This window comes from Setaria italica, chromosome VII, assembly GCF_000263155.2.
Source record: "Setaria italica strain Yugu1 chromosome VII, Setaria_italica_v2.0, whole genome shotgun sequence".
NCBI classification, from domain to species: Eukaryota; Viridiplantae; Streptophyta; class Magnoliopsida; order Poales; family Poaceae; genus Setaria; species Setaria italica.
This window is the reverse complement of record NC_028456.1, coordinates 33210689-33225134: the sequence shown is the minus strand read 5'-3', so window position 1 is coordinate 33225134 and position 14446 is coordinate 33210689. Positions and strand designations below refer to the sequence as shown.

Genomic DNA, 14446 nt, shown 5'->3' with positions numbered 1-14446 from the left:
GTAGCTTGAAAGCTAAATATTGGATACTCCAATGATGTTAAACTTTCTCGTACGAGTCGCAACGTCCTTTTCCTTTTCCCCCAGATAAGGTCGCCGCTAGATTTTGCATAGAGATAAAATAATGTATCGTTTCACATATTTATGTTCAATTAATGTAGTATTAGCTTCTTTTTCTTTGGAATGCCACGTGTGTGTTTTCTTCTGCATTACCGTACAATGGGTGTATAATTTATTAGGCGTTCAGTGTTAGTTCATAAATAGAATTTAGTCTAAATATGACATTTTTCAAGAAATATACGACTGTTCACACTCCTACTAGCAAATAATTCAGCCGTTAGAACCCATTCCATATACGCACTGCACATCGAACCAGAATACTGGATAGGGCGTGTACTCTTATCCAATACTCCCTCTATCCCTCATTTTAATTTTTCTAGATACGTAGTCTATACATAATATATATCAGAGTGCATAATTTTTTTAAAAAAAAATAAAATGAATAGTAATTTGGTATGGACTTGTGCTGGGCTGCAAGCAGATGCAGGTGCTGAATGAAGAACGGATGAGTCGCATGCATGATTACAGGAGGTCGACGAGGTTGCGTTGGTATTTGTGGTACCCAAAGCCCCCCGTCCCATCGAGGATTCCCACCGATGATTGCGCGTGCGGCCGGCCACCGTGCCTTCTCTGCAACCGGCCCGGCCTCTGGCAGGCGCGGGCCCCAGCTGCCACATGTAAATACATGCAGATGGTAAAGAGAAATACTAGCCGGCCAAAGGGAGAGGATCAGAGGAACGTTACGTTACTCGAGACAAGCAAACACGAACCATCGTCGGTTGCACGGATACAGCCAACAGAAACCAGTCCAGGATAGCGTTGGCTACGTGCCTAACGTGCTTTTTTTCCTACTTGAATATTGCCACAACGGAAAATGGAGACAAGTTAGCACTGGCTGATTACCATTGATGATGGTGAAGGGCCGGACCGTACCATCAGCATGGCAGCACGTACACGGGACAAGTACCATCAACGCAATAATGCAAGGTACTATGCACTAGTACGAAATCATTACCTCGTAATGCCATGTCGCTCGGAGACTGTTGGATACTGTCAGCTAGCTGCTTGGCGATGAGATTTGGGCACAATGTAACTAGGCTTGGCACGTGCAATGTTGGGGCCTTTTGAGCTACTGAACCGACGTGCAATTGAGTGCTCTAATTAAGCTGGCCTTATTAGCATCACGGTCTCTATCTTAGCTGCGACATCACACGAAAACAGGCCATGTATCGAACTATATGGTGAGGAAGAATCCCCCATCATGCTTTTAGTAGGACACAGGAATGCCATGGTTTTTCCATCGCTTTGCATACAGTGTTTTGTACATTTTGTCCAACACACTGCTTTTTCTTTTCATTCAACAGCTGGAGGGTTCCGTTCCGTTCCGTTGAGTGTCCATGGCTTGCTCAGTTGCTCCTGCTCGTCCGGGGCGACCGACCGACGGATGACGGATCCGCATGGATACCGACCGACCGCGGAACCGCCCTCCCATCCTCCGGGCTGGGCCCCACTCGGCACATGCGCCGAGGAAGAGGAGGAGGAGGAAAAAAAGGTCACTGGGGCCCGCCTGGCAGACAAGCGGACAGGAGCCCGTCGTCAGGTGCACGGAAACAGCCAAACCCGAGCCCGCACTCAAAGTCTCAACGCTCCTCCTCTTCCAAACCAAGCTTACGTCTTCTCTAAAAGATGAAATCAAATTAAACAAAGGGATCCCCTAATCCCGTCGCTGCAATCTCGCAATCAGGCGCCAGAGAGGCTGGCTGGGAATCTTTAACGGCTAATGCAGCGGTGGTTAGCATGGGAGTAGATTGGATTAGGCGTACTTGTAGTACTTCACCCAACAATCCACTACGCTAATCCTACTTCGGCCCTGTTTGTTCTCTTGGACTAGAGTTGGATTAAATTTTTAGTCTATGGTGTTTGGTTCCGTGAACTAAAATGGATTAAAATCCATAAATGCTGTTGAACAAAGATAATTTTACCTACCCCTGGTATCCCTGCGTGCAAAAAACATCATCCCAGGATCGGATCCGCGGCCTATCCATGGCGGTTCAGGAAACCGCACCGCACCGCAAGAAAAAATGAACAGAACCTACTAGATCATCGTGAACAGATCCAGAGCAATCCCCTTGCTCCCCACTAGAAGAAATGAATAACACCCACTGGATCCCCACAGTGTCGATCCCCGAGCGCGCCGGTGCGCTATCCCCTTGCTCGACACTGGCGGAGCGGCGGGCCCATGCGGCGGTGCGCGGCGGTGCAAGGGAGACGGAGCCCCATGCCGGCACTGGCACGTCATCGCCGCTCGCCAAGAGGGAGGCAGAGCAGGCAGTTGTTGGCATCACCGGTGAGGATGTCCACGAGGACTGGCGCGCCCTAGGTCCTCGGCGAGCGCAGCGGGGGCCGAGCGGGAGGGAAGCCGGCGGGGAGGGACGCCGGTGTTGAGGGGGGAAAGCAAGCGGTGGGCGGCGGGGAAGGGCGCGAGGGTTGGGGGTGGGGCGCGGGGGTGGTAGGGCAATAAGAGATTTTAGTCGGTTTTAGGGAGTAGGATGACTAGAGAATTTTAAGCTTCTAAAATTATTTTTTAGTCACCTTTTAATTTGACTTTTAATCAGTTTTTAGTCACTTTTTACTCCAAAACATTTTAGGACGTGGGCACCAAAACAGACCCTTCAACTACCAGTCCACCATTTCAGTTGAGGAGGCCAAGGAAGGGGAGGCCGGGACGGGAGCAGGGGACCAAGCGGGAGGAAAGCACACCTGCCGGTTTGCTTGTCGATTTTGAGCCCCCCAACAAGGGCGCTCATCAGAGCAGGCGGGAGGAGGAAGAAGACGCCAATGGCGCCGCCTAGTATTCCGACTGTACGTACGTACTGCGTATCTACTCCATTTCTTTGTTTCTCTCTCTCCTTTCCTTTTGCATTTCGGGGGAGGGAGAAAAGGGGCGGCTTTGGATCCTCGCATTTATCGCTCCCTCCGACGCATCGCACGCGCGCTGGGCTGGGGCATCACCACCATTCGCCTCGAGGCCCGAGAGCATTCGAGGAGGAGATCCCCTGCCCCGAGTTCCTTCCCACACCCACCCGTACTTGCAGCGCGGCTTCCCCACCTCACATGGCGAGAGAGCCGCAGGCCGCAGGTGGTGCCCGCTGGTAGCTCACCCCTTTCGCCTTTTCAGCTCGTGTTCTTGCGCGGTTTGCCCGCTTTGCTTGTTCGGCTCTCCCCGTCGAGTGAGCTGGCCCGGCCGGGCGGGGCCACGCCGCTTTTCCGATCCCTCCCACCTGCGCCGCGCTGCCCTACTCTACTACTACTACTACCCAGCAGCTAAAGCGGAGTCAGCGAGGGGAAGAGAGATAGAGGGAGAAGCCATTGCTTGCTTTGCTGGGCTGGCTTCTTCACTTCGCTCACGGAGACGGAGGGCGAGCGTCCTTGCTTGTTCCTGTGATGCGCGGCATTCTCCGTGCACCCGTTTTAATTCCGTCCAGGTATCAATGCCGCCATTCATCGCCACTCCTTCCCCCACTTCGTCATTGCCTCCTTGCTGGGTACTACTACTCCATGGAACATTGCAGCTTCTTCAGTCGCAGCCGTCTTTATTTTGCCCGCTTCCTTTCTCTCCTCCTCATCTTGGGTTTCTCCGCCCAAATTTGTTAGGAGTCGATTTCCTGGCGCGCGGGATGGGATTCTGACGAGATTGCTGGCGGATTCCTCTCTCTCTCTCTCTCTCTCTCTCTCTCTCTCTCTCTCTCTCTCTCTCCAGAGGTTTGGGTGATTGGCGAGGAGGAATCAGATAGGCTTGGTTCAGGAGACGGATTTTTCTCGCCTTGGCGCTTCTTGTTTTGCCGCGGTTGGGTTTTGATTTCTCGGGTGCGTTCCTCTTCTCCTGGGGAATTAATTGGGGCTCGTCGGTGGCTATAATTTATTTATTTTTACTACCTGCGCCTTTCAGCTGCATATAAGGAAAAGATTTGTACTTGCACACTCTTTGCGACTATTTATCGCAGCTCTTTGTTGGAACTCCTTGAGTGAACTTTATGGTGAAAGAATTAATCTTCCTACCACTTCTCTACATCAATGCTTGCACATTGTTTTTCATTTCTCGGGTGTTCTTGGCTGCTGGAACCCTAAACAGGAGCTGATTGGATTCCTCGGCTGGCCTTAGGAGTTCTTCCCATTTGCAATTTCTTCGGGCATCGCCTGGTTTTACTGAGATTCTACTCCACCGTGGTCGGATTTGCTGTTGACGATAGCTATAGTGTGTGTGAAAGTGCTGCCAACTTGTGCTAAAGAAAGGAACGGGTAGTTTGCTGCACATGTCGACGGGGACCAATTTCCCACTTTTCTTGCCGAGTTGAATCATCCTAGGCGAGGTGTCCTTTTCCTTTTCAACAGATGTGTGGAGCACGCATATTAGTATCCGTTTGGCCGGATTCTATCAGGACAAGGGAATTTGGATGCTAATGTTCGTTCAACGTTTTAGTTTTTAATGGGAAAAATAGTCTTATAGAGAAAGATCAGCTGCTTTCTACCTTTGCACCATCATGCTAGCGGTAGTTATAATAGTCTCTGCACCTTTCACAAATTGTTTTGTAGGTGTTGTTGGAACTTCATCTTTCAACAAATTGTTGTTATCATTCACAAGTGACGATTTATACTGCATGCTGTTTAATTTGGAATAGTAATCAGCGTCCCTGCTTGTGGTGCACAGCTGTCTCTCCAGTGTCAATGTTGATCTCTGAAACCTGCACATGGTGGTAGCCCCTCAAAGAGGCAGAAGGCAGAAGAACCACTTTTGATCCTTTGAGTGATTCATGGTTATGGATCGTGCGAGTTGGCTCTGGAGGCGCAAGTCGTCAGATAAGAGCCCCGGGGGCAGCGACAGCTCTATGTCTGTGTCGTCGCATTCCGAGCAGTGCTCCGACGATCAGGTTCGGCACCATGCCTTCATTTTGTATCCTGTACATTTTTTTCATTTCATCAGGGCAGTTTGGTTGCAGCTATTACCTTTTACTTTATGATCAATTTTCAAAGTTTACTGTAATTTTGAAAGCTTTAGCATTGTTTTAAGTTATAGGACACTGATATTTCCTAGGGAAGAAGTTTCCTGATACTTGGGTCTGGTTGATTTCAAATCTTGCTAGCTTTCACCCTGTTGTTTTGGTTGTCCCCAATAGTGAGAAGCTACTGGGGCCTTCTTATCAGATTTTGTTTCTTTAACCTCCCCCCACCCCCCCCCCCCCCCCAACATAGTAAGCAACGGACACATTTGAGGGATCCATGCTGGTTTTGCTCAATCTAATCTTAGGGTAGTATCTCTCTTTAGCTTTGAAAGCTGTTGGAGTACCAATGAGGGTGCAACTTGTTCTTTTAAATGAAAATATGGAATTAGTATCATCTGTTAATTATCTTTGATCACATGATTTAGCCTGCTAGCTCTGGCAAAGAAAGATAAAAATGTATCATTGAATGAATAGATTTAAGGTCTGCAAAGTTATTTTGCGTTGAAACTATGAGCTCTATCTTCGAATGCTATTAAGTTACTTATTAAAATTAATCACATTAGATGTACCTTTTTGTTAACAATCAACATCTTTGCACATTCATCGGAAGAAAGGTGAATGATTTGACAACTTAAATGGAGAGTACGACAACTATTGATTTTTTTTAACATGGTCTAGACATATATAACTTCTAGTGCTAGCTCTGGTCAGTGGTCATAGTATGAATACTGCAACAAATTATTTGCTCTTTCTATGAAAATACTCTGTCTATATTATTTTTACTTATGTTAATCCAGGAGTTCTGAGTCCCATCTCAAATCATGCTTTGCCATGTCAGGGTCAATCTCCTGAAGCCTCTTCAAGAAATAGATATGATTACAGCCAACAAACTGGAGCTGCAAGATCCTTGAATGGCAAGCTAGCAGCAGGGGTGAATTTAAATGATTCCAGTCCAGAGAATGGTCAATCAGTAGAACAACATGTATCCTCCAATGTAAGAGATGAAGAGGTCAAGGAGACCGTGAGGAGTTTAAATGAGAAACTCTCTGCTGCACTTCTGACTATCAGAGCAAAAGAGGACTTGGTGAAGCAGCATGCTAAAGTCACAGAAGAGGCTGTTGCAGGTAACTTTTGTTCCTTAGTGAATTCACTGTAAGTGAGTGAACACATTATTTTGTTTTAGAGTTACAACTGTAAAGTCACTGTGAGAGAACAATTTTGATTCATTCTATTTTTTTAGTACTGAATGGCAATATTAAATTTGCACGCATGAGAAGTTTGATTTTATCCTTCTTGATGTAGCCGTTCTCTTAATCTTGTTGTGAAAACCTCTTCTGTAGGTTGGGAACAAGCTGAAGCTGAAGTTACTGCTCTGAAGGGGCTACTGGAAGCTTCTTGTCAGAAGAATGCTTCTCTCCAGGATCAAGTCAGCCACCTAGATGAGGCCCTCAAGGAATGTGTCAGGCAACTGCGGCTGGCAAGGGAAGAACAAGAGGATAAAATTCGTGAAATAGTTTCCAAGAAGTCTCAGGTGCCGCAGTCTGAAAACTCTGAGCTCCAAAACCATATCACAGAGCTAAAAAAGCGGCTCGAAGTGACCAGATCAGAAGCATCATCATCCATGCTGTTACAGCATAACCTACAAGAAAAGCTTCAGGTAATTGAGAAAGAGAACTTGGACCTTAAGGCCAAGCTTCAAGCAACTGAGAAAGAGAATATGGATCTCAAGGCCAAGCTTCTTGTACAGTCCAAGGATCTGAAGATACTAATGTTGGAAAGAGACCTGAGCAACAAAGCAGCGGAGACAGCAAGTAAACAACACTTGGAAAGTGTCAAAAAGATTGCAAGGGTTGAGGCAGAGTGCCGCAGGTTACATCATCTAACTCGGAAACCAACACTGATCAACGATTCTAGGCCTACACAAAACAATGGTTGCATGGAATCACTGACTGACAGCCAGTCTGACCATGGGGAGCATATGGTGGCTGTAGATAATGATCTGCGAAATTCCGACTCATGGGCATCAGCTTTGATCGCGGAGCTTGATCAGTTCAAGAATGGCAAGGATGGTTCAAGAAATCTTGTGAACAATCCTGTTGAGATTGACATAATGGATGATTTCCTTGAGATGGAAAGATTAGCTGCGCTGCCTGAATCAGACCGCACAAGCTCTAACTTTGAAACAGATTCTGACAAGGCTGTGGCAAGAAGCTTCTCCTTGAAAGTCGAAACGGAGGAATTGCAAAATCAGGTCACAGATTTGCAGCAAAAGTTTGATGCCATTGAAAGTGAGAAAAGGGAGCTTGAGATGACACTTATGGAGGTTAGAAATCAGCTTGACATTTCCTGCGATGCACTAGTGGCGGCAAAGAACAGGCTGGTCGAAATGCAAATGCAGTTGGACTCGGAAAATAACTCCAAACTTGCAGCTTTGGAAGATGTGGAGCGTCTGGACTCCGAGAGGAAGGCTTTGGAGTTGCAGTTGGAGTCCAAGTCTGTAGAAGTTGAGGAGCTACTTATGGCTGTAACTTCAATGGAGGAAAATGCAGGGCAGAAAGAGTTGGAGTCGCAGCTAGAACTGATGTCAGCAGAAGCCACAGAGCTTCGCCTTACTGTGGCATCATTAGAAGAGAGAATCCAAGCTGAGAGGGCTCTTTCTGTGCAGCATAAAGAAAAGGAAGAGGCAATGTGGAATGCTAAAGAAGATCTGGAAGCACAGCTAAGTTCAGCAAACACTGAAATGGGGAAACTGCATGACATTGTCAAAGCACTAGAGAATGAGGTCAAAAGGGAGAAGACGTTGCATGAAGAACTAACAGCACAGTTACAGGTGAAGATGGAAGCAGCTGTTTGTGCAGTTAAAGAATCATTGGAGGTGCAGTTATGTTCAGCAAATACTGAAGCAGGGAAGCTGCGAGGTGTTGTCAAAGAGCTTGAGAATGAGGTAGAAAAAGAGAAGGCATTGCATGAAGAGCTTGCAGCACAAATAGAGGTGAAAACTGAAGCAGCAAGAACCGCCAAGGCTGTTAAAGAATCCTTGGAGGCAAAGCTGTGTTCAGCAAACGCTGAAATACAGAAACTGCAAGATATCACAAAAGCACTACAAAGTGAGTTAGAAAAAGAGAAGGCACTTTATGAGGAACTCTCAACACAGTTAGAGATGAAGATTGAAGCAGAGAGAACTCGTTCTGTGGAGTCTGCTAAAGAATCATTAGAGGAACAACTACAATTAGTGAACTCGGAAGCTGCAAACCTGCGTGATATGGTGACTGCACTTGAGCACGATGTGGAAAAGGAGAAGATATTTTCTGCAGAGCTCCAGATGCAACTAGAAGCTCTAGAGGCTATAAAGAAGGTGCTGGAGTCAGAGGCGGAGTCTGCACTTCAGGATGCCAGAAATCTCAACCAGAAGGTGGAGTCATTGGAAGCAAAACTCGAGGACCAGATGTCATCAGCCGAAGAATTCACTGCCAAGGCAGAGGCTTTACAGTCAGAGAAGATGGCTATGGAGCATAAACTTAAAACAGCAGACAGGGAACTCATAAAACTGACAAACAAGGTGAGCTTGCTCCATAGGGAGATCGAGCAGGAGAGATTGTTATCAGAAGAGTATGAACAGAAATGCCAAAAGCTGGAGGCTCAGCTGTCAAGAGATAGCAGGGATGCAAAGCTCTGGCGGCTCGCAAATTCAAATGGAGATCTGAAGGCTAAAAAGGTAAATTTCTCTTATACCTATTTTCCCCTTTCGAACACCTGAACCTGGTGGACCCTTATGAACTTATAGTGCTTGAAGGATATCATATCAGAGGATAAATAAAACTATTAACTTCACTGAATCCAAGTCGAATTGTTGTCATTGTTGTAGGAGAAGGAGCTCGCCAACGCAGCTGGGAAGCTCGCAGAGTGCCAAAAGACAATTGCTTCTCTGGAGCATCAACTGAAATCACTGACAGACCTCGACAGTGTGGTGCTGGAGCCTGAAAGGCTTGAATCCAGCAGGGATATGCATATACCATTGCCACTGGACTTCAGAAATGGGGATGCTGAATTCGCGATGTTTGCGGATGATTTATACGACTTTGACCTTCCAAACAGCAACACAAGCTGCTTTTCTCCGCTCCCGTCGATCCAGCCCTCGTCCCCGCCATCGGAGATGTCAGTGTTTGCAGGGGGGCTCTCGACTCTTAGCAGTTACAGGAGCAAAAGAGCAAGTAGGAGGTAACAGAAAATGCTGCCCAGATCCCATACTAACAAACAGTTCCTGGATGCCACCATATGTAGGTAGGTCGATGTACATTCACAGAAACTGATCGTTAGATTCGTGTGCTGAATTCCATCCATTCCAGCAAGCTCAGTTTTTATAGCCTGCTTGATGAGGTCTTACTGTATCAGCGATGGTGGTTGTTTCGTTGTTTGCTGCTAAATGTAGAAACCCGGTATCTGTGTGTGATTCCTGTTGCAGGAAAGTGCAAATTCAATGTTCATCTGGTGTTTGTATGTGTTGCTGTTTTAACTTATTCTGTTTGCAGCCAGCGGTATGCTGAGATGAATATTGTTGTGCAGTGTGTAGAAAAAAAAATCCGTTCATCTGGAAGCTGTGAAAATGCATGGTAGCAGCAACTAGCACAAGAGATGGAACATGTTCTCATATGTTCTACTTATATCCAAGTTTGCCTGAATTCATGGCTAGATGGATGATCTCACGATCGGCCTAGAACAAATTAGAGGTGTCCGCATGTTGATGCATCATAGCATACGTGTGCAATCTTCAAAAAAAAAAATCATACGTGTGCGTCTTCCTCCAATATAATACACTGACGCCGAAATAAACAATCGCAGCCCATTCCCACGCGGCATCGACTGGCACACCGCTTGGACGTGTCGCCTCCAGCTTCCGGCACCTGCCGCCCCTACGTGTTCAGTTCTTCACACCTTACAAAGCTCGCAGCACGCGCAGCGGCAAATAAAAGTCCAACACCAAACCACGCAGCTAGCAGTCAGTAACAATGGCGAAGAGCGGCACGGAGGAGTGGCGCCGGAACGCGGACACGCACAAGATGAGCGCGGAGGAGGTGCGCGCGGCGGGCGTGGAGGCGTCCATGCGCCCGCCCGGCCGGGGCCCCGGGGAGGTGCTGCACCAGCGCGGCCGGCTGCCGTACGGTCCCGGAACCATGGCGCTCGTCGGATTCGGCATCGTAGGCGCCATCGGCTTCTTGGTGCTGTACCAGAAGGCCAGGCCCGGCACGCCGGCCACCGAGGTGGCCAAGGTGGCCGTCGGGCACGGGGACCCCGCCGCCGGGCGTGAGCCCCCCGACGGCGCGCGTCAAGGGAAGTAAGCGCAGGTCCGTGGTACGTAGCTGTAGAGGTAGCCTGCGGTTCCGTGTTGAGCTCAGCTTTTGTCGAGGACCTAGCGTTTGCGTTGTAAAAGACTCAAGTAGATCCAACAGAATAAGATTTCGTCTCAGAAGAAGAAAGGCTTTTGATTCCAGTTGAGGAACTGACGCTGTACAAACAAATAAAGTTGTAGAGTTTATCCTGCCAGATGAGAAAAAAGGAGATGAACAGGTCAGCTAGCGTTTGGTACGGTGGATCGATCAACGGCAGAGGCGCACGCTGCAGCGCATTACAACCCGGAGCTCTCACTTATATTTTGCTTGTTTAAACAACTTCATGCAGGAATGCAGCTGCTCATTTGCAGGGGTTGGTGTTTTTATAGCCTGCTTGTGCTTGATGAGGTCTTACTGTATCAGCGATGGTGGTTGTTTCGTTGTTTTCTGCTAAATGTAAACCCGGTATCTCTGTGTGATTCCTGTTGCAGAGGAAGAGGAAGTGCAGATTCAATGTTCATCTGGTGTTTGTATGCCTTGCTGTTTTAACTTATTTTGTTTGTAGCAGTATAGTGCGATGAGTATTGTCGTGCAGTGCGTCAAATTCCCGTTCATCTGGAAGCTTAGGAAAATGGTAGCAGCAACTAGCACAAGAGATGGAACATGATCTCATATGTTCTATATCCAAGGTGGATTTTTTGTTTATAAAAAAAGGTTATTTTGAGAAGATAATGTGTGTTCTGCTGCGCTGCAGTTGCAACTTTCGAGTGAAATGTTTGAGCTGGTGGCATCTTCCAAGCCATCAATTTGGCATCCTCAGAATCATCGAAACGACGCATCTGAAAAACCGTCAGTGACAATAGCTAGTGTTGGCCCAGCAGTTATGGCGTATTGGCAACCACTGCTGTTTTGTGATTCCTACTCCCAACAATAATAATGCTCATGGTACTCCAATATCTCGGCCTGAATTCATGGCTTGTGAGCGAAAGGAATTCAGTTGCCATCATTCCACGCGAATGTACGCTTAGTTCGTTGACGAATGATTGTTCTACGCAGATTTGTCTTGAAAAATACAATACTTTCCCTGGCAAGTAGTATTCCTACGGTACTCTACTGCCGCACGCAACTCGCTATGGAGCCTATCATCAGCAGAATACGTATTCTAGTCATCGACCCAAGATATGACGCGGGCATTGAATGAGCCTTTCTCTCTTTTTTTTCCTCTCTTTCTTTTTCCTTTTGCCCATTTCAACATGCCGTCACCCTATCACAAAGGCAGTGCATTTTTTTTTTAAAAAATTATTTTAGGGGAGATCGCGCGCTGTTTCTACCAAATTTTTTAAGCCACCATTAACTATTTAAATTTTGACACAGTCTCACGTGGTATGGCAAGTTCTTTAGTGGAAAATTAGAAAGAGAGTTGTGCGCCATTATAGCACGTTTTTTAAAAGAGTAATTTAGCTGCCAGCACTTAAATGTGAGTACGTCACTCTAAGTAAAATTAATTTTGACCTACTGCTGCAGTAGTATGGCAAATTAATAACTCTGTAATTGAAAAACCGAGTTCAATTTCCATGAATGGTTTATTTAGTATTTCGTTATTTGAATTTTCTATATGTTTTCTACTAATTTGAAGTTTCATTTATTTTGAGCACCTAGTTTTGTTTTTTTCCTTGCATAGACATGGTATGCGCACCTACGAGTAAACTGATTGCAGAAATTAATTTCTATCACGGTTTCAGCTAGAAAGGCAATTATTAACTAGTACAATGATACAAGTGTCCTTTTGCATGTCCTGTGTAGAATACGTACCCAGTAGTGGCCTTGCACCATAAGATGCAAATGGACACTGATGCAGCCCATGCAGTGCCACTCCATGATACAATATGGGTTGGTTAGGGCACACATCATGGAAGAACCACCACGCTCTTGTGTCATCAAGCCTTGGATCTGCATGCAATCATCAATGGTCAATAGCACAACCAGAACACATAATGAAAAGGAAGCTCAGCACCACAAGCATAAATTAGCCTCCATTTTGGGTGAGCATTGCATAGGGTTTAGTCATGGGAGGCAAGTTAATGCTCAAGGACTTGGATAGGAGCATAGAGTGGTTTTGGGTTAACCATCTTGCAAGTGATGGGTTTGGGGAGGAGGAGGAGAATTAAATGGGCATTCAAGCAAGCCCAATCAATGGCTGGAATAGTTGGTTGCTACCTGAATCCTCCCATCCTTTTCCTCAATCTCTTCTTCCTTTTTCTATCGATTTGCTTAGCTTCTAGAATACCTTTTTCTGCATGCTTGTGACCTTGTGTGGAAAAACCGGCGGCATTTGCTGGCGATTGTTGGTTCACTTGGAGTGTTGGAAGGTTCTGTGCTGGATGTGCACACTTTTGGTGAAGTGACAAGTTGGAATGAGTTTGGTGTGTGTACTGCTCCATGCACACGTTGTGGATGGATAACGGAAGGCTTTATCTATTTATTTTTCCTCTATAATAAATCATCAGTTTTCTAGCCCAAAATATTTTAGTGCTCATTTAGATAGGTTCTCTTGGAAAACTCAAATATTTCAGCTACCTGTTCGATGTTCATATACTGTATCATTGAGGCTCATCATTGATTAGTGCACTCAAATACTACTTCAACATCAATTTCCCCTTGTTTAAAGCAGTGCGGCTATACCAATCTTTAGATTGTAAAAAAATGAGTGTGAACTACACCTCAAAATCTACTGTGCACAAAAAAAAACTCCATAATGAAATAAACCAAAAAACAAAAATGGTTCGAGAGAGACGGATCGAATAAAGTCGAAAACGATTTTGCCTAGCCACTAAATAGCTTTCTTATCTGTCTGATTAAATTCTGCATTGACTCTAACCTTATTTTATTGATGAAAAACGTGCTTGCTTCTTGCTTGAATATTGGTCTCAACGGAACGATAGGGAAGAGAGATAAGGTGTTTCACTGTCCTTCTTTTTGCCCCATATAAAACGTAGGAGTAGTAGGATACAGCCAAGAGGGAATTGTCTTTAGCAGTACGAAGCTTTGATATGACCAATACAGGCAGCTCTGAATTAAAATTTGGGCATCGTTTTCAAATTTACATTATTGATGCAACCCGATCCTTCAAGTACATAATATTTCATCCACAGCCGCTTAAAAAAATTTTCTTCCACACACTTGGTTGAACTCCCTACTCCCTACGTCTTCCAGAAACGTATTGTAGTAGTATAGTTTCAAAAAAAAACATTGTAGATTTATTCGAGAGGATATCTCCTGCACCTTTTCGATCATATTTGACTAACACCCTATAATTTCCTTTGGAAAGAAAAAACATGTTTGCTACATGCAAAGTTTAGCTCTGCAATTAGCGGTCTTCAGTGGCCTATCTTGCAAAACTGGACTTAGGGGGTGTTTGGATCTCCAGGCTAAAGTTTAGTCCCTATCACATCGAATATTTAGATACTAATTAGGATTATTAAACCTAGACTATTTACAAAACCCATTGCACAATGGAGGCTAAACGGCGAGACAAATCTATTAAGCCTAATTAGTCCATGATTTGACAATGTGTTGCTACAGTAGCCATTTGCTAATGATGGATTAATTAGGCTTAATAGATTCGTCTCGCTGTTTAGCCTCCATCTGTGTAATTAGTTTTATAATTAACTCATATTTAATCTTCCTAATTAGCCTTCAAATATTCGATGCGACACGGACTAAACTTTAGTTTCGGGATCAAACACCCCCTGTACACGCAAGAACAGAGCATGTTTTAATGTTGTCCTTGGTAAGAACAGATGAATTAACGTCGATTAGATTACGGCATTGATATGGCTGGCAGTATTACAACTCCGCAAGGCTAAACAACCTCGTTCACGGAAGATACCGTTGGAAACTCAGCAAGACAGCAACCGCCTCCCTGATTCCCCGCCAAAATCGCAACAAGAAAACCAGCAGTAGAGAGTAGAGAGAGATGGGGTCAGTCCAAGGCTCCAAGCCATAATCTTCTCTCTCTCTCTAGTGTCCAGACAGTTCTATGCTCCCCTTAGCCTCAGTAGC

The 14446-nt window shown here is 45.7% G+C and overlaps 2 protein-coding genes across 2 annotated transcripts in view; both read left to right on the top strand.

Annotated features, from left to right (window-relative positions):
* The first annotated feature begins 3053 nt into the window (after positions 1-3053).
* Positions 3054-14446, top strand: part of LOC101786921 — a 17673-nt gene continuing 6280 nt past the window's right edge. Inside the window, exons 1-10 of the mRNA XM_022828569.1 lie at positions 3054-3542; positions 4766-4985; positions 5896-6181; positions 6398-8772; positions 8923-9275; positions 9520-9523; positions 9587-9592; positions 10073-10389; positions 10734-10761; positions 10876-10914. Of these exons, the coding sequence (XP_022684304.1) occupies positions 4869-4985; positions 5896-6181; positions 6398-8772; positions 8923-9275; positions 9520-9523; positions 9587-9592; positions 10073-10389; positions 10734-10761; positions 10876-10914 (3525 nt within the window). The 5' untranslated portion in view covers positions 3054-3542; positions 4766-4868. The remainder of the gene's footprint in view (positions 3543-4765; positions 4986-5895; positions 6182-6397; positions 8773-8922; positions 9276-9519; positions 9524-9586; positions 9593-10072; positions 10390-10733; positions 10762-10875; positions 10915-14446) is intronic.
* Positions 9872-11099, top strand: LOC101752778. Its single transcript, XM_004977191.3, has one exon. It carries the CDS (start codon positions 10064-10066, stop codon positions 10391-10393), a length of 330 nt encoding a protein of 109 aa, XP_004977248.1. The 5' UTR covers positions 9872-10063; the 3' UTR covers positions 10394-11099.